This window comes from Pterocles gutturalis, unplaced genomic scaffold (genome assembly GCF_000699245.1).
Source record: "Pterocles gutturalis isolate BGI_N339 unplaced genomic scaffold, ASM69924v1 scaffold14544, whole genome shotgun sequence".
NCBI lineage: Eukaryota > Metazoa > Chordata > Aves > Pterocliformes > Pteroclidae > Pterocles > Pterocles gutturalis.
The window spans coordinates 14521-35243 of record NW_010135947.1 but is presented as its reverse complement, the minus strand read 5'-3'; the positions used below and the strand labels follow the sequence as shown (position 1 = coordinate 35243).

Here is a 20723-nt window from a genome sequence, read left to right as displayed (position 1 = left end):
TTCATACCCACATATTATTGCATTTGAAAAAAAGCCATATCAGTAATGCCAAGCTTCTCGAACTCTTTTACAACTTAAAAGCACCTCTCCTCTGTAATAGCCTGATCCACAGGTAGTTTAAACCACTTGAACCTTCTCTACTGATTCTGACATGCAAAAACAAACAATGGTGTGTTTTAAAATAATGTTGTAAGAAAAAATAAATAAAAAGAAATTGCAGGTTATGTCATTATTATATTATAAAATAAAATTTATTATGTTGCTATATTACATTATTAAATATTACTATTACTTTTATATTTATTATTAAATGTTATAACAATTGGAATTCAGTGTGACACAAATCTCTCTTGGACAAGAAATTTCCTAATATTTAAAAAAATCTAAATTACACAGCTATTTTGACAGGACTCGTACAGTATTTTATATGTTTGCATTTTTATCCTACAGACTGAGTACTAATTTGGGATTCACCAACCTGTTCCCCATGTTAAATTAGTCAAAAGGCACTCTTTCAAAAGAATATTCTGAAGAACAGAAGGATAGTAAACTTTAAAAAAAACAAACTTGAAATATAATTTACAATGAATTTATTTCTTTTAAATTTTCTTTTCCTGTTGATAAACTGCCAGGTAGTCAGTTACTTTAGTTCTGGAGAAGTAAACAACTGCAAAAATAAATTGCAATAAGGAGATGTTCCAAATCATACAATCCCTGACAAATGGGCTGCAAACAATCAAGAGAATTTTTTTCCGTACGAATTGTTTCACCATTCAGAAACCATGTGGGATGCTAAAAAGGATTTGCATTGTGTTATTCTCCACCACACACAGAGAAGTTGTATCACATTTTTTTATAACCCTTTTATTTATGTGAAGCTTGCACATGTTGTTGATCAGCAACTCTTTACATACAGAAACAGATAAAGCGCAGGCTTCATGAAAAATAAGAGTAATGATAGCAAGGACATGTTTGTAACTTATGGTCTATTTTGTGGCTTTTTCTTATATTGACACCACCTGGGGATGTAAAAAACCATACAAATACATTATATGTTTCTCCATTCTGCTTTCTTCCTTCGCTTTCTTTTCTTTAGGCATATGATTCTGATTTGGAGGAAGGAACTGCAGATCAGACCTATAGTTCAGTGCTCACCCTTAGTCAAGCAAGAAGAAAGGACTGGAAAAAACTGAACTCATTCACAAAGCAGAGATCAAGCTTCATAGACACTAAGTAGTTTTAAATTAACCTTCACGAAGTGATTGGAATGTTTAAGATGTGTTCTGTTAGGATACCATGAAATGCTGATTAATGAATTTAAAGAATTTTTTATATTTGGGATGCCATAAAATGTTAGCATAAGATAATGTTAGTAACAGACTAAAGATTATCTTCGCATTTTATCTCCACCTGAACCATTACTTTGTCCCTGTGATTTTGAAGACAAAGTTGGTCAGTATTAACAGAGTCTTGTATTCTCCCAATGTACTACTTTACAGCATTTTTTCTCTCAGTGCCAGCTGAAAATGACATCTGAAGTAACACAAGTTAAGGTATGTCCGCATAATATTCTGTTTATACAATCACAGATACAAGAGGAAAACTGACATTGATAGCTTCCTCCCAATCATATTCATTGCTATTTTTATGCTTATTCTGTGTATGGAGAAATAATCAGATATAATCTGAGTAGTGCCTTGCAAAGCTGAGCTTTCAACTTAAAACTCTTCATCAGAGAGATAGCCCGTCACTGTACTGAAATTATTATAAGAATATCTTACAAAATAAGAAAATATAGGATTGAAGGTGGGTAAGATAATGTAAGAAGTGGCTAGATATATTTTCTGGAAAGATGCTACCTTTACATTTGCAGTTTTTGACTTCTATGTTTTAGCTACAAATCTATGCCATAAATGAGTGTGCTTCTAGCACAGTTCCCCCACAGTCAGACATTTGTACATTTTGTCACTTTCTGTATCTCTTAATTTTCTCCCTGCAAGTTTAAATTCAGTATTAAAGTAACTTTAAGACTGGGGCTTCTGTAGATACTCATATATTTGAGAGAAAACTGATTCCTCATGATTTTGGAAGGACAGAAGTTGAGCAAAAGTTTCATGCCTACTTCTGATGTCAAGCACAAGTTCATAGAACAGGTTGCCTCAGTAATTTGGATATACTCATGTGTTTGTTACAAATGTTTGAGACTCCTGACACTCTTGGGTTACCACATCAGGGAAGACTGAGGGAAACCAAAATGACTGGCAAGCAGAAAGAAGTTCATAACAGATTTAGTTTTCTTTCGGGATATAAGTAGAAAGGATTAATGTCAAAGTGACCATATGCTGATGAGTCATAAACAATTTCCAAGTTTGGCTTTACTGAACTAAACCAGCTATTTTTTTCTTTCCTGACACTATGAATAAAGATGCAAACATCATAACTGCAGACAGTAATGTGCAGAGCCCAGCCTTGTTTCCATGTTGAAAACTGGCATTTTTTTGACTACATGTAATAGTCAAATATTTTTGACACACAGGAGTTTGCTGTCTTCAAAGGATACCTTAATAAAGAATTTCAGGACTTCATAAGAAGTAAATAAAGACTCACTGTCCTGCACTGACATCTGCACCTCTAGGAGAACAGTCCTGGCTTTCTCATCTGAGGACATTAGGCTGGTTTTTGGTTTGTTTTTTTGTTTGTTTGGTTTTTTTTTTTGCTTACCTGCATAATGGACTTGAAGTGGACCATGACCTACCTATAGTGTCTCCCATTTCATTAATAACACTCAAGGGACCAGAAACTGGCCATGCTTGATGTTTCCAATCAGTGTCCCAGAAAGACACAAGGAAGGAAGCACTGACTGCTGTAATCAAGACCTTGGTCCAGTGAACTTGTACAGCTGTCACAGAAGTCTAGGAATAACTGGGTTACAATTTTGCCATGTAAATCCAAATGAGCTCTTTGACTGAGTAGAAACAACTACACAAATGATGTTGTAGGAAGCTCAGGCTTGAGTTCCAACACATGTTCCTTATGTGGACATATGACTCCACAGTCAAAGTCCACTAGACATTTGATGTAAAAGACCAAAATGATCAGTCCTTTTTCCTGGGCACTTTGTTGCTATATAGGACATATAAATCATATTTTTGTTTTAGCAGCATGGGCTTTTCTGATAGAAAAATATGTGGTTTCTCTAAAACAAAGCAAAACATAAAACACCAGAAACATCTCCCCAGAAATGGATGATGCTTTGAGAAGTCATTTAAAGGTCAAACACTTGCAGAACAAAAAGAAAAACCGTATCTTGGCAGAACCTGGCTCATTGCCCAATTCGCAGCCAGAACTTTTGTATGGAAGCATGCACTGTTTTGGGGTTTTTTTTGTCTTACAAAATCTGTTAATGTGTTCCTATCTGTTTCATATTTGAGTTGCATTCTCTACTCGACTGTCTGACAAACTAAACTGCAGACTAATACATTCTAATGAGACAAGACATTACCTTTATGAATGACCTCATAGAGAAGAGGTTGGCTAACATTGTTGAAAGGCCCGGTGCTAGGCAGCTCTGGGCTATGAAACCCAGCTTGAGTTCAGCAAGACAGATTGCATCATCCCCTTCTTTCCAGTTCCAGCTCGGGATATTTAGCAGATGGGCCTGGAAAACAAAAAACCAAACAAAATACCCCATAGGTGAAGAACCAGAAATACTTCCTCAAATGCAGTACAGTATTGAAGGAGATAGGAGTGAATTATTTTCTTTGTTACTGTCTTGACTTTTTCTGAGTAGGCAGAAGCACTCCAAGTATTTTAGAGTTTAATTCTATGCTAAGAAATGTTCCAATACTACCTATCACAGAAAAAAGTCTCACATTTCTCAAGCCATATTCTGTCTGTGACACTCTGGCAGGCCCATCCTCACACCTGAACAAACCACAGAATGTTGTAAATTTTTCCTTTCCCTCAGTACTTCGAGCTACTCTTTGACTGATAAGGCACGTACATAATATACAGGAATCTAATATAAATTAGATTACAACTCATGTGAAGACGCAACCTCTGCAGGACATTGTCATTTAGTAAGGTATACAACATCTTCTGTCTTTTCTATTTCATTCCTTCCACCCTGAAGGATAGCACTTGACTTAGGAAAAAGTTTGGATTTTCACTAAGACTGCTGTTCATAAGGATAGAATACAGAAAACAGCTGATCAAGACAGAGGTCCAGTATTGACACTCGTCAGTTTTTAGGTATTAATTTAATTAAGTTTTCAGGTATTAATACTGTTCAGTTATTGGCGTATCTCTATCTTCTCTTCCATCTGCCATGTACATTTGCATAGACATAAGGAAACACAGAGGCCTTCATGCTTGTTTCCCTCCATAAGTTACTACCACAGTTCAGCGCTTTTATAAAAGTTATTGAAGACACATTCAACGTAAATACAAAAGAAAAATGCAGTTTTTGAAAGACCTTATGCTCTGAACCTGTTTAAAGCAGAGCAGCACCTTGCTTTATACTATAAAAAGATAGGCTCTTTCCATTCATGTACAGAAGAGGACACCACAAACAACTGTAATAGCTCTTGTTGTAGCCAATGTTACAGGTATAAGGAGCTGTTAGCAGTCAAACCTTCTAAGGACCAGGATTTTTGTATTTCATTGAATGAAGGTCTAGCCAGCCAAGCTTCTTCTCCAGCACTGGGCAGTGGTTGAAGCTTTTAGAAATAATAAAAGCAGCAGGTCACCTATGGGTAGTCTGTCCTCTGCTGTATTATTCTTAGCCCTGTTAACCAGCAGTATATGAGCTTCCTCATCTCAGGATTAGATAAACTGACTTCACCGTGTTTAAAGGACACAGATTTAACATCAAACATTTGCCAAATTTCTTTCCAAAGTGTATTTATAATTTTGATCTCCACAGTATTTTTAGCAACAAATTCCACAACTGAATTACATTTTATGTGAAAATAGTATTTATATTTATTTTGTACCTGCTACTTGCAATTTCAGGTCTACGTTGTCATGCAAGAAACAAAAAATCACAATAAATCACTAATAAGATAATAATTCTATGCTTTTTTTAAGTATTCACAAAGAACTGACTTCAGATGACTTGCCGAGAGGCCACCAATTCATCTTGGGTAGCTCTAGTGTAGTAAACTGAGCAAAACTTACAGAAGCTGAGAGGTTAAAAGAACATCTGGAATCAACAGCAACTATGGACACTGTAGCTATGATAATTAGACCCTAGGCAATTAATAAATGTCAGGATTTTTATAAGGTCCCTTGCATATACATGAAAAAAACTGAATTCCCTTGTAACTGGATTACATGACAAGGCTTATTAGGATGTTTTTGTTTGGAGAAAAAAAATGCTTACAATTAGTGGGGCTAGAAAAATTGTGTATAAGTGAATGCAATGTAGCAAAAAAACTCTGGTTGACACTGTTGGTCATCACATTACCTTATTGTGATACTGCAACATCTGAGTGATAATTCTTATCTTCGGATGATAATTCTTTATTGAAATAACTCTAAAAAATAAAAGAAAAACAATTAAAATAACTTTTAGTTGGTGGGATATTTGGATAATATATCCCAATACCTCTACTTTATTGAGTTGTCAGGTGCTACAGTTAAAACTGTACCCCCTTATTCATCTCGCTGTAAAGCATACTGATTGAAGTCAGCCCTATGCAATATTTAGACCTGGTCAAATTCAGTTAATAAGCACCAGCTAATACCAGAGAACATCAAACTTCAGGAATTATTCAGTTGAATGGTTTGCTCTTAGAGAACTTCCAGAAAAAGAGACTTATTTTAGCATCTCTGTTGTGATACTGTGCTCATTCCACTAAGCAAATCATAGAATGGTTAGGGTTGGAAAGGACCTTAAAGATCATCGAGTCGTCTTCAGTGATTATCTTCATGTCTTTGAATCAACATAATCGATTGAGTTTTCAAACGATAAATTTTGAAATAATCTGTTTCTTTCTGCTGCACTACAGATTATTTATTTAAAGTTGCCAGACATTCACCATATTTAAACACCTTGAATAATGATTTTGTTTGAAATAAACCCACATGCAAATTCATCATAATTTTTATGGATTATTCCAAATCTCAAGATTGAAACTGATATCTGAACACTGAACTTATAAAATATTATCTGCAGCTTGCCTGTATTATTAATTATTTAATGAGCCTAAAACATACTCAGCTGTGTACAGGTTAAAAATGACTGGAAAGAAAAATGTCAGAGAAATGAGTGGATCGATAATATGTTATGAAGAGAGGAAGATACAACTTAAAAATTAAGAAAGCATTGCGCAAAATCAAAGAGAGAAAAAAGGCCAAAAAAATCAGTTCTGTATATGCAAACTAAAGGTAAGAAAAGAAGATAAAACAATCAAAATGCAAAATAATCTGAATTATTACAAATCATCAGTCCCATAAGACTCCAAATGCCATAACTGTTTACATTGGTGTTTTGTGGGAAGTATCTTGCAAACTGGTGTCTGGCTCATGCTTTGAAGTATATCAAAGCCAGAGCACGAAACAGATAAAGAAAGTTGTATGCCATGATTTTAATGTATGTTATCTTTTGGAGGGAAAAAACAACTCTTCCTTCTAATCTTCCATTTCTTACTGAATTACTTAATTAAATATTCAATTTTGTTGAATTAAATTCATTTACATGTGAGAAAACACAAGAGAATCCCACTCTCAAAATAACACTTTCTCATTTTATTACATTAAATATATTAAACCTGTTAAGAATGCACTAATCTGCAAATGGAATATTTTTAATGTCTTTATGCACTTAAGGTCAAAATAAAGTTTCTTGCATTGAAGTTCAAAAGTATGTTGGGAAAATGATATTAGGCATATTTAAGCCCTGCCCCTTCTACAGACAGCCAGATCTCTTGTGCACAGTGAACTTTTTCCAGAGAAGCAACATTTTTTTTTATTATTATTTCCCCCCTTGCTTCAATTCACATCATGTAAACATCTGACAGGCCAGTAAAATTGGTTCTTAACACTGGCCAGTTCTATGTTAGAGAATTTTACATTCCAATTTTAAAAATGAGAGACTGGTCTCATTAAAACTAGGGTTGTATGAACAAAACACAAAAAATGGAATGGCTTAGGTTTGTTGTAACTCTAGCTGTCATCTACTGATCAACTCTTTAATCTCCTTCTTTCAGAGAACATAAGGACCAAAGCAGGACAAGATCTGGTGGTCCCTAATGTGGTAAACGCCTTGCCAATCAAAATAAGCAATGTTTGGTCTTCATTGTAAAAAAGGGGGATGGAACTAGGAGACCACTGCATTGTTACCATCATGAAATAGATACCTTGCCTTCCCCCAAGTACCACAATTACTTGTAGGAGCAGATATACCAAGGAGCAATGAGGTATGAAGTGATTAAGGGCCCTTCTGTCATATTGTTAACAGCAGCCTAAGCAGTATGGACTCACGTAACATACTGCAACAACATTAACTGTATCCCCTTTCCCTTAATTTCTATTGGGACTGCATTCAGCTATGGATATTTAAATCCTAGGTCCTGCAAAACGACTAAGAGTAACAAAGCTTGTGCTCCAAGTGTCTCTTCTGACACACCCTTTCAGTTTAGGCAGGAATTTAGGGCGTCCTCATCTCTGAACTTTTCAGACGACCTTGTAATTTGTCCCCTAAAAACAAATCCTGCAATGTCCTCTAAGTGCAACAGACCAGCAATAAAGCTGTGCGTGGCTACAGCCTATCTGGACACCAGAAGTTAGCTAATCAGAGTTAAGAACCAAAAACCTATTAAAAACTAATGAGTTTACCTCATAATATTGGAGGCATCTTCAGCATCTGGGTCAGCGCAGTATTTATTGGCAAGGATTAGGCACGCATCTGCTGACTCTATCTGAGACATCAAAGAAAAAGCAAACATAAATAGTAAACTCTTTCCAGCCCTTCTTTCACCATAAAGTATTAGGGAATCCAATACTACCACCGTGAGAGTGAATGTCAGTTCTTAATACTGCTAATCAAAAATGTTACAAGACTAACATGAGTTAATGTCAGTGATTATAACAGCTCTCAAACCACACATAGCAACTTCTTGAAACTTGCTTATGATGCTCAGACCAGGTCAGTAGTTCAATCATTTACTCTTACTTTGTATCATCTGAGGCATGAAGGTGTTAATGGATACAACTTTTGTAACTATATACTGAAATTTAGACCCCTAAATCCATAGGGAGTTCCTGTTACATCAGGACAGTGCTCCCACAAGTCCTGCTGCTTTGTTTGGGAATTTAAGTACCTTTCTATTAGACAGGAAGAGGCAGCTGAACTGATGATTTAGAATCTGAGCACAAGTTTTAGAAAGCATGAGAACTCATTTGTTCACAGGACCTCTATGTTCACACAAAGCTTAGCTCTATTTTACTCAAAGCAGATGACAAAAGTATTTTTCGGTGTATACAACCAAATACCAACACAAAGAACAGTGGAACACAGAACTCAAAATACTAACACGCAATTTTATAGTCTTAGTTAGAACATTTAGTTCTGATGAACTAGAACAGTGTGTGTTGGAATACAAAAGGTTAAGGAATTCCTGCAGCCAAAATGGACAAAAGACACAAAAATACTCTTGGATTAACTAGCTGATTTATGTTCCATTAAAAAACAAACAAACAAAAAACAAAACACACAAAAACTAAACCCAAAACAACAAACCAACAACAAAACCAAACAAACAAAACCCAACACAAACACAAGCAAGCAAGCAAACAAAAGAAAACCCCCACACTAAAAGAGCAAATTCTGTATCTGACAGCTTGCCATCTTTTTTTTCTCCTTTAAGCTTCATGCTTTGCTTTAACCATACAACATAATTTACCATAGAGAATTCTAGACAATAAAACCATCTCCTCATTTTAGGGACCAAAAATCTTAAATTGTATTTTTTTTCCAAGTTACTAGACAAAAGAAAAAAGGCTTGACAGGTGAAAAATTGTTTTCTAATCGTTCTGATGAAGGTAAGACAAAAGCATTTTAAGCAATTACTGTAAGACAATGTTCTATTATATCAAACATTAATGTAAAATAGACTCTTGAACTAAACTCCAATGAAAAATTCATAAAGAGTTCAATGGAATAGTAGACAATGTATCTTAAGTCACAGTTACTGTAGCTTTGAAGATCTAAAGATATAAAACAAGGTTTATAAGGATAGATCCTGTAATTTATTAGGCAAGCTAACAGAGAGGGAAAACAATCTTTGGGGTTACATGAAGAAGAGCTTTACTGGTTTTTTCCAAATAATGCAATGAGCACTTTAAAAGAAGTCAATCATCAGGAGAACAGAACAGAGCTCTTACCTTCACTCTTGCTAGGTCATGAGGATTAAGGACTGAACCCTGATAAAATTCCACCTGAGTGAAGTGTCGTTTAAAAAGAGCTTCCAGCTCAAGGTTAGGGGAGATACTGCATTGGTTAGAGGAAGAAAATACAAAAGCAAATGAGAAGTCAGTTTCCATAACTGCCCCATTTCCTTTATTTATAAACCAACCCATATATTTATTTCAGGTATTCAGACTTCTGCTGATGCTTTTCCTTCGGTGTGGAAACAGGGTGCAGTATTTAAAAGACAAACACTATACTGCTTTCACTTCCTTACCGCTGTTTACAGCACTTCTGGCCCACTTCATTGTGCTATGCTGCACATTCATTATTTGTTTTCTCACAGACACCAATCCAGAAGAAGTGGCACAAACATTTGAAAACATCCTAACAGCATTCTCCACAGAAATGGTCTAGTAAGACAATCATCCTCTGCATGTCCCCACCATTCTCAAAACAGCTGATTGCACCAAATAGGGGAGCTCAATGCAAAATCACTGAAAGCCAGAAAAGGAACCCTATAGGGACCCTGTGGCCTGTGTGAGCTACAATTAAAACAATCATAATTACGCTGTGTCTTTCTGCTTCACTTAATTTTGTCATACACAAAAAAATTAAATGGATCACAATCTATTACATAATGTGGCAACAACCTTCTAAATGCCTTTTCTGATGCCACTCATTAAAACAGAAGGGATTTAACAGCTACATAGTAAGTGTATTAGACCTTTGCCATGTCAGCTGCCAAATTTAATAAGCAAACAAAACAGACACATGCAAAGATTTGTCTGTGAAGGTACAGAAGAAAGCATGCACACACAAGTAGCCAGGTGCTAAACTCCATTTGTGCATATGCATTTTCTGATTCCTATCACTATGCATTTTCACTGTGGAAATCTGGATCTCCCCTTTCCTCTCACAGTCACTTCTTGTTATCACTTAAAGAGGGGAAAGAAGGAAACAAACAATGTAGATTCTTGACAATATCATCCCTAGTTCAATGTGAAAGGACTAGATAAAAAGATTGTGCAAATGCTGCTGATTCTTAGTTTTTCAGGTTCCTCTGTTAAATCATCAGAAATGACTCTTTAACTTTTTAATCACTTTCCTGACAAGAAAAGTGCAGAACCTGCTGCTAAATGCAAAAACATTACTCATTCATAGCTTACAACACTTCTAAACAGATGCCATGCTAGAGCAGAAAAGACTTTTTACACTGTCTCTCTCTCTAGCACATGGTTATTTCTAACAGCTTCTGCCATAGGCATGCCTATTTGATGTTGTATTACATGTAATGCAGAGTCTGCAACAAACAGCAATCACCTTAAGACACCTTTCCAAATCTCAAATCAGAAAAATGCAAGAGACTATGGGTGTGTAGGTATGTATATATGGGTTAAAAAAGCAGTACTTATCACCGTGACAAGATTTTCTGTCTTCACTATATCTGTAATGTATCCTGTTTATATTAAAACTACAGGTCCACTTACATTTTTTTAATAAATATTTTGCAATATGAAATAAGCATTTTTTCAGAGGTGAAAACGTGTTTTCAGATAGCATAAGTTCATACGACATACAGTATTTTTCACCAATTTTACTGATTTAACTATTATTCTGGTTTCACGAGAAATATTTGCCACTAAAGAAAATTTTTACATTTATTTATTAGTATTTCAATATTTTTTATTTCATAATTACATTCCCACTTCAACTATGTATTTAGCTATCTACCTCACACTTGACACAATTGGGTTTGAAGTCTGTCTGGTTGAAACACCTATACTTAGCAATGGGTTATAAAAATATTGCAGCAAACAACTCTTTTCTTCAAACCACATTGTTAACAAAAATACTTGTAAGTATTAATTTTATGGTTATCTGGAGCCTAAAAGATCTTCTGTCTTTGCAAAAAAAATATGGCTTAAATTAATTAGTTTTAGTAACAGATAATAAGACTAATCTTGAAAGATTACTCACTTGTGCAGAAAGACGATTTCTACGTTGACATCATCCCTATCCTTGTGCAGGAAGTCCTTCAGGAAGTTGGACACACTTTCAAGTGTTATGTGACCACAGACAACTATGTGCCTGTTACAGAAAAGTCAGAGTTAATCTTGCAAAGGTAAAACAAGCAAGCAAGAAAGCAGAGAAGGAAAACATAATTTATTGGCCAAAGAAAGAGTATTAGTCTCTTCTTGGTGATTCTCTAGATCGTAGTCAGAGAAGGAAAACATCCGTTCCAATAGGCAACTTGCAATTGCAAATACATATACACTCTCACCTGCAAAGACTACTATCAACAAATTACTTGGCCAAGTTGTATTACACATTTAACAATAAATGGCATAATTTATATATATGTTTATACACTGTATTAACCAGTCCCTTTCAAAGTAATATTTCTTTATTTTGCATATCTTTCTCCACATCTTTACCTCCTCTACCAAGATTTACTATTGAAATTTTTGGTTTATGACATAATGAGACAGCAAATATCCGTAAAATGATTCAATATTTTTCCACAGTTGAAAGCAGACACTAATACCAACTGCAGGCAGTGCAAAACTTGCCAACTATAGGCCACTCTCTACAAGAAGAGTACTTTACAATAAGAAATCGTTGTCTATTGCACCATTGTAATAGATTGCTTAGATTTGCACAGACTGTGATGTCACAAAAGTTTCTACTGCTCCACGTTTCCATTATGAAATGAATCTGACCACGTAAGATCGAAGAACATTATATACCTACACACACATTCTGGAATTCTACATCTTAAATTCTGAGAGGCTGAAGAAAAGGCCTAGGAAATTGCACTCTTCCTGACTTAAGGGATCTTTGCTCTTTTACTTTTGTAACGCAAAGTCCAAAAATTTGTGATTAGAATATCCTACACTGTCTCACAATTTCTTGAATGGAATAAAATCAACCCTAGCTCCCATTACTGTCATGGCTTTAAAACACGGTGACTTTGATATGCCTGTTGCTAACACTTCCAATAACCACACTGCTCACAGAAGTCAGGAAGAGGGTCAAGGCAGTATAGATACAACTCCTGAACTAACAGAAAGTCAGTTTCATTACAATCATATAGTCTATGCACAAACACTACAAACACACAATTTCACAAACTTATTTGGCGCTTGAACTGCCAAATGTGAAGGGCAAGACGTAGACCATCCACGTCTCACCTACTTCGTAACTGTTCTGTGGAAAACTCAGTAACGCAGAAACCTCTTTGTCTGGAAACAACAAATAATAGGCGTCAGCAATGATTACTTATGTAATGGGCTATAATAAGAGTCTGTTCTTGCTTCACAATTTGATGCTTGACGACATGTGTGTGAAACGTGCATAGAACTCATTGGAAAAGGGCTAATTATGCAGAACAAAGAATAAATCAGTAATACGCATCATGCAGAGAATAATATCACCATCATGTACTGTTACTTTTGCAGTGGTTCAGATGGTGACTAGAAAAGCAGAACACAAACTATTACAACAGTCCAGATGACTTTATGGTATTTCTCTGTTACTACTACATTTATAACAGTGTAGCACAGAGTTTTAAAGGTTAATTTTGAAACATGATAAATTCAAACACTTCTTCTGCATGAGTTCTTAAGTGACATCACCACGACCCAGATGTAATCTTAGAAACAGCAGCAGTAAAAAACTTCTATGGGTTCACTCTTTTTAACAGGCAAATAATATATGTTTATATGAGAGTCTGATCATGCTATTTTGTATTTAACATAGGACTCAATACTATGAGCTTTTATTGCTAAACTAGCTATCCAGAGTGTCTGATTTGGCTCCAGTAAGATTTTGCTCAATTTTACCCAAAGCTTTTGGCGCAGTAAGTGCACAGAGCACTGAGTTCTTGGACTGTAAACACTTTAAAACACAAAAATACCGAGTTAAAGCTTTCCTGTTTCATGAGGCGGTAAGCATAAAATCAGAAAACAACATACACGAGCTCATCCTTTTTTAGTGCAAGGGGTTCTTAAGAGGCTTCCTCTGGGATTTCTGCAGCTTGTCAGAGTTTGCAGCTGCCTCTGTACAGGATAAAACCATGCCTATACTCCCCACTTCAGAAGCACTCTTCCTCAGTTTCCCTAGTAGTCCATTGCCTGAGCTGCCAGCACTGTCTGTGCATGTGTTACTGAACACATAGTTACATCAGGATAACACCTTCAAGACAGAATGGTAAAATATGATTTCAGGCACTAAGATTCACTCCCCACAAAATGGGTGAATCTCCATCCAATATATCAATGGAAAGCCTCAAGGAAGTTCAGATTCTGAAGAGAAGTTTAGAACCCGAGTAGTTTACTGCACCTAAATTGTGAATGGACTATGTTTGATATACTATGCTATATTAACATACTGGGAAGTTCTAGCTGTCTAGTGGTATTCACCAACTTTCCTGAGTGTAAACTCATCTACCATCAAAAACTGCAAAGGCCCAAGAAAACAATAAATAACAGCTAAAAATATTAATTTGTATTCCTCATACTGTCTGTATATGTTTTCTAAGATGACTAATTTTAAACTATGGGTATTATTTTCTTCAAATGTTTCCATCTATTACTAATCAATAAATTGAACTTTCCATTTGCATAGCTGATGCATTACTTTTAATAACAGAAATAATTTATTCTTGTAGACCCCTGATTTGTACAGATCCTGTGCTGTTAGCTTTAGCAAGGTCTCTTTCTGAATGATCTTGTGCTACACTGCTACATTCCTGTGCAGAAAATTTACTTCCTTCCTGGGAGATTTCACTTCATATGGGTGCTTTTCTATCATTAATTAAAGTTCACATTTTTAAAATATGGGTAAACTGGAGAGAAAAACTGAGACAGATAAGAGTGTGCAAGCCTAATTACTTTAGTGCAAAATAAATTTTCATAGGATCATAAGATTACAAGATAATTGAGGTTGGAAAAGACCTCCAGAGGTTATCTGCTCCAAAAACCTCCAGCTAAAAGCAGATGCAATTGGTACAATAATTCAATCCTATTATGAGTCTCATTCAGTACAGTTTCACAGCAATCTGCACGAGTGAAAATAAAACATTTGGCTGTCAAATACTCTTGCATTTGAGCATCAGGACGGACTCTTTCGGAAGTGTCAGAAGACATCTGCACCATGGTTTCATTTCAGCACTCTGATTTGGGGCTGCACATGATCTATTATTCTCTTCTTTGCTGTTCTTATAAGTGCAAGACAGTGTCCTGAGCAGTGATTGCAACAAAAAAACCTGCTGATTTTCAAATAATATTTTCTGATTAGATACTTGCATTAATTTTTGGTTGAAAACTGCCACAAAAAAAAAAATCTCCTTTTAAGATAAATTGTATTTTTGCTCAGAAGTAGAAGAAATTGAAAACAGATTTCCTACTTGCCCAGAGAGAGTTATTAGATACATTATTTAAGAAAACTTGGAGACCTTCTATTGTTCCAATCTGTCCTGTATATGATTTGAAGATTTATAACTTCCTCTGTTTGTCCCAATAACCATTCCATTCTCATGTACCATACATTTATTTCCACAAACTGGATATCGTTTGCTTTCCGCTAGAGTTGGCTGGTAGTAAAATCTTGTACTAATAATTTTGGGACAACAGAAATGTCTAACCTTGGCATTCAGCTTTTGTTAATGAAAAACTTCAGTAATAAGAAGTAATACAGTATTCACCTAAATTACTATAATTTCCTTTTTTCTTTTTTTTTTTTTCATTCTTGAAAACCAAAGAAATTCCCTCAAAATATTGAAAACCACAATTCAGCAATTTAGACATTCTTAGTACTGTTAAGTGTTCAGGAGGACTAAGGCTAAGGCTTCTGTTAATTTATAGTTGTCATTAGTATCACGTATCACAGATTAAACTGTTTTAATACACCAATGGGAATCCATATGACATGACAGTCATGCTGCAAAAAGAATCTTTTACAGAGAATCAAAAGCTTATCAGGAGCCATATTCTATCAACCAATAATGCCAAAATAATCCATTCTCTCTCATATGTCCTTATCATTCCCAATATTAATTACAGTGACCAAATACGAAAAATTTGTGCAGTTCTACACAGTTGATTTGAACTGTGATTCTACATAGCTGAAATTCTCTACAGTACCTTATTTTTTTTCCACTCAAGTATTAGCATAATGATACATTTGCTAAAAATATACTAGCTTCTTATAAAGTAAACAAAAATGGTGATAACAGGTCCAAAGCTACCACAGGTACAGTTTCAGGAAGAAAAAAATGAAATAAGCAAAAGCTAAAACCTCTAGAATTCTGGCATGAGATAATCAAGAACATACACTTAATCCACGTAAATAGCACTGTAAATGAAAACAGATCCACTGTGAATAGGTTTCTTCAAAAAGGATCTTTTCATGGTTCTTCCTTCAGAGGACACAATAGAAAAGGCAAGTCTTTTGTCTGTTTATTTTGAAAGAAATTATATCAATTTTGTTGGACCAAGTATAAAGAACTTGATAAAAACACACTCTAGCTAGTCTGTCATAATACATCAAAGATAATAAATAGAAAATTCTGTTCAGTATTCACTTGAATACCTGGCATTCACTTGCCAATAAGTGTGGCATATATTGATCTAGATGTCTCCAAAAAACTATAACATTTATATCAAATACATACGCTCAAATCTCTTTATGGTCTTTCTGCTTAGTGTTCTGATCATGCCTTCATCTATGGACCATCTAAATTCTTTCTTTGTATACCAGCAGTAGGCTGCTGTGGTTGAATTCAACAGGTTCTTGCAACGTCTAATTAATTTTCCAGAACTAAGGATGGGTCTCAGTCACTTTTTCTTACTAAGAAAAGTCAACAAACATCAACAGAGACTGTACACACAGTCTTCTTGTTTATCTATTAGTGGCATGCATTCTTTAAATATATCAGTTCACAATACATTTCTAGCTGCTTGTGCTTTTTATGATTCACCTAACAACATTCAAGATTCTATTAATTCAGTTCAATTAAGTGAAAACTTTATGCCTGTGCTTCTATGTCTCTCCTAACTTGGTTAAACACATGCCTTATTTTAATATAAACTTGCCTCTCAGATTAATAGAGTATAGGTAATAGGTGCTATACAGTCATGATTTCATGTTTTTATCTTTTTTCACAGAAGACTCAAATCCAGGGGTAGTCCTCTAAACACCACTTATTTAGCCAACATGTATAGTGAGCCAGAACAGTATGTTAAAATACTGTAACTGTTAAAAAAATTAGCCTATGTATTGCATATATGACAAGAGCAAAGACTGAGAACTACTCATCTAGAATTGACACTCCTGGACCAAAAAAAGACACACCAGGTTATTTTTTTAAAATAACTAAAAGGTATGAAACTAAAAAGTGTTACTCCCTAACTTACCTTTTTGCATTAGTCATTCATGTTTGTGAAGACTGAGCATAAAATACTCTGAAATCAAGACATGATAATTTTTTAAAAATTCAACTGTGAACTCTGTTTCCTCGCTCTCGATTCTCAGATCAGTCTCTAGAAATCTTCGAGTGCAAAGAAGACAAGTAAAAAATATTCAAGGATATAGCAATTGTCTGTCAAGTGTGTAACATCCCAGCAACTTTATTTTAATATTTGTTCTCCTTCAACTGTTTGTTAGAAAGTAGATCTCCATTCTTCTCTTTACTCCTGAAGGACTAAAAATTTCAAGAGTGTTGAAGCTACTGAGAAGCCAAAATGACTGTCTTTCAAATACATATCAACATTAAATGTATAAAAGAATATGACTATACTGTGACTGGCGATGTGATGGCAACAAGTGAGAACATGTCTGAGGTACCTTAAATTTTTGTAAATTGAACCTGATAGCTTCAGCTGCCAACTATTTAGGAACCAAGGTGAACTCATGCAGTCTGTACTGAAGCTGCTGTGATTAATTCTGACAGAAACTATCTGTTCTTTCCAATACGTGCCATGTTCTTTGGAATCTCTCTCATATTGTGAGTAAAGAAAAAAGAATTAGTTAATACCAGAAAACACTCAAAGAGCTCCATTCAGTATATGGTATACAGTACAGATCAGTGGAACAGCACTGGATCATACATCAGATTAACATAAGTGAGAAATACTTAATGTCGGGCATTTGAAAGTTACCTCTGATGCAGATATTAATTTACTTTGTGACCAAGTATGTAAAATCAAGAATCAAGAAGGAATCAATTCAAATTCTCTTAAACATAGAATCGTTAATGTGTGACAAGCATATAGTCACACAGAAGACCCTATTAGTTGTGAATTATTACAGCTATGAAACTGTATCAAGGGCACTTATACAAATCCAGGTTTCAGTCTTGCTCAGTGAATATTGGTGGTCTGTCACCGGCAACCTTTAGAGATTGCTTCTGAAGCACGTAGAAGTAGTACAGAATTCACTCTACACAGATCCTCAAATGTGAGTTTTCTACTAGAGAACAGGCTGACACAGTACATTTCAGGTACTTTAATCCTGGATAAATAGCACACTCCTTTGTTTAAACTGCAAATTAGAGCTTGCATATAAGTCCATTTGCAACAGCATGCTATCATAAGTGAACCACTCTGAGCTGCTTTGTTTATTCCAACTTCCTTGCTCAGTTAAACCTAAATGAGTTTATCTCACATTTTTACGATCTAAGGAATCACTCAATGCTTGACTATAAACAAGTTAAGATATAAAAGTTAATATTCTTTGCTTGATGCACACCTCTGAAAGTGCAATAATAGGAAGAAAGCACAGTGATTTGGTTCTGCCAGGGTCTGGATTAGTTAAGAGGCTTCTACTGTAGCTTAAAGTAAAGGATGAATACTCATTGTTTCATTCAGTCTTGATGGTAATATTATCTAGAGTATTTCTGCTTTCATAAAAAAATACCACAACATTTAGACACAACACAGCTGCGTCACCATATGAAATACGTTTCCACCATTATTCATTTTCAAACTGCCTTATGCATTTTTTAAATGCTCAACAAGTCAAAAAATAACTAAATCCTTTGTAAGCAATGCTGAAGTTAGTGAAAACATTAAGATTTTTGAGCATTTTGTTCATGTCCAGAGTCAATACATTTCTTTCCATAGAAATCACCCCAAAATGCCATGACTAATTTTCTGCTACAGAACTTGAGTGAAAATACAGTTCACTAAAACCTGCTGATTAATTGACCACTTCTGCCACTCCTGCCACCTCACATTGCACTCACTGCAATGTCCACACTTAAAGTCATGCCCTGTACAGTTTTTAGAATATGGTAGGTCAGCAGATTTATAAATCAGATTCAGTCTTTCTTGGGTCAAAATGCCAAAGTTTTTTTGAAGTTTAGGCAGAGAGAAGGAAAAGTCGAAATTTTTACAATTTTAACTAGAAACATAAAACTAGTGCTGTTATTGTAGAAATGGAACATGATTTGAGACCTAGAACACACATTTTTTGTTGTTTTTAAGTCATAACACTGTTATATGTCACTTCCCACATTTCCTTTCTTGTTTTCGTAAGAATGGATATAGTTTAATAAACATGCAAAATTGAAAAAAAAAAAAAGGTTTGTCCTATTAGTTCTATCTGTCAGTCTATTTAACACTCATCAGATTTTCTTTATCACTAACTGAGACTCCATCTAAAACTGTGGGATTCAAGAATGGCTAGCAGATGGAAATAGACACACCCCTGGGGATCATAATGAAATCCATGTCACATTCTCTTATTACATTCTCATCCCACTGGAAAATAATATCTTACATATTGTATCAAATTACTTAATATAATAATCTAATGTCACTTTCTTTGGAGCTACGCCTCTCATTACTGCAGCAAATAGACCTTTGCCAAAGTATTTGGATAATCCTTATTTTTTTTTCCAATTTTTAATCAAATTCAAATGTCTAATGAGTCCAAGATGGCCTGTCAACTTCAATTATCTGTTTGTCTTTCTGTTTACCATATCTATCTGTCTACAGTTTTTATTTTTCTCTGTGAAGTTTAGTTATTGAATCCCATGTTTCCTTCTGGAAGGAATCTCTAACAGATGATTCTTCCTGTTGATATATTGATGCTTTGCTAATTTATGGCTTGCAAATTTAAGAAATTTGAAGAAATGTCTGGGAAGCAGAGCAGATCATGAGAGAAGAGAAGAAGTTTTAATAGCTTATACAGTAAAGAACTGTGATTTCATTAAAATATAATTTTAAATTTTATGTATTAACAACAGTAATGCCTCTGGATAATGTTTAAAAAATCTTTTGAAAATTAAACAAAGTTTAGCATAACTATTTACTATTGGAACAAGATAAACAGATTACATATATACACATACATGTATATAAAATAATAATTCCTCTCTCTGTCAATATCTGTTCCTGCTTGCTGCCCTCATAAAGAGTTTCCATTGGATTTGATAGCAGTTTCTCATGAAAAAGGCAAAAATAATCTAGTACATGGAATTAAAACTTAATAATTCAATGTAGAGGAAAGACTGAAAAAAACACGTTAATTTATCCAGTCTCTCTTTCAGTCCACCAGTTTACAAATGTTCTTTCCATATGCTTTCTAGAGCTTTGTGAAGGCTGATTTATAATAAGCTAATGTCTTCAACTGGAAAATATTTCACAGAATTAAAATCCAGTCTGACCATATGAACACATGAATGCAGAAATGAAACAACTTGATTCTTAAGTGTATGAGTAAACGCAGAACCAAAGCTTAAATATAAATTACTAGAGGTAAAAGAAATTTGGATCTTTAAACAAATCTCAGACCAGACCTGAGTAATATAAATGTTATAAATAAATCTTGATTCCCCCCCCCTCCCACCAAGAAATAACACGGATGATCTTGTATGTCCTATTGTGGCTAGGATTGAATGTGTATGCTCCAAATATCACAAAAAGAGCACAATGGCAGAACTCTACTTATCCAAGACCAAGAATTTCTTGAAGAAAAACCCTGTCTCATAAGACTTAAAGCCTGAACTTCATAGTAAAGAGGTTAGTTTGAGCACTTCAGAAAATCATCCAAAGTCAAAGTGATCACTGTCTCTTCCAGCCTTCCAGAGGTATGCATGCATGAACAAACCTGCAGGTTTACTGCTACATTTTAAAAGACAGTCTATCAGTGATGGTGATAGAGTGGCAGATACTTGTCCATCCTTCCACAGTGCTTCACTTTAAAAATATCACTTTAAAATGATCCCTTGAATACTAGTTAACGAGTTCTATAGATAGGTTACAGAAGGAGCCTAAACAGATTAAGGCAAATTGAAAGCCTTAAAAAG

General features: G+C 34.9%; 1 protein-coding gene across 1 annotated transcript in view; it reads right to left on the bottom strand.

The window, feature by feature from the left end:
• Window positions 1-20723, bottom strand: part of KCNMA1 (potassium large conductance calcium-activated channel, subfamily M, alpha member 1) — a gene marked incomplete at both ends in the record, with an annotated part of 119421 nt that overhangs the window by 86903 nt on the left and 11795 nt on the right. Inside the window, 5 exons of the mRNA XM_010082111.1 lie at window positions 3503-3658; window positions 5468-5537; window positions 7840-7922; window positions 9388-9493; window positions 11390-11500. Of these exons, the coding sequence (XP_010080413.1) occupies window positions 3503-3658; window positions 5468-5537; window positions 7840-7922; window positions 9388-9493; window positions 11390-11500 (526 nt within the window). The remainder of the gene's footprint in view (window positions 1-3502; window positions 3659-5467; window positions 5538-7839; window positions 7923-9387; window positions 9494-11389; window positions 11501-20723) is intronic.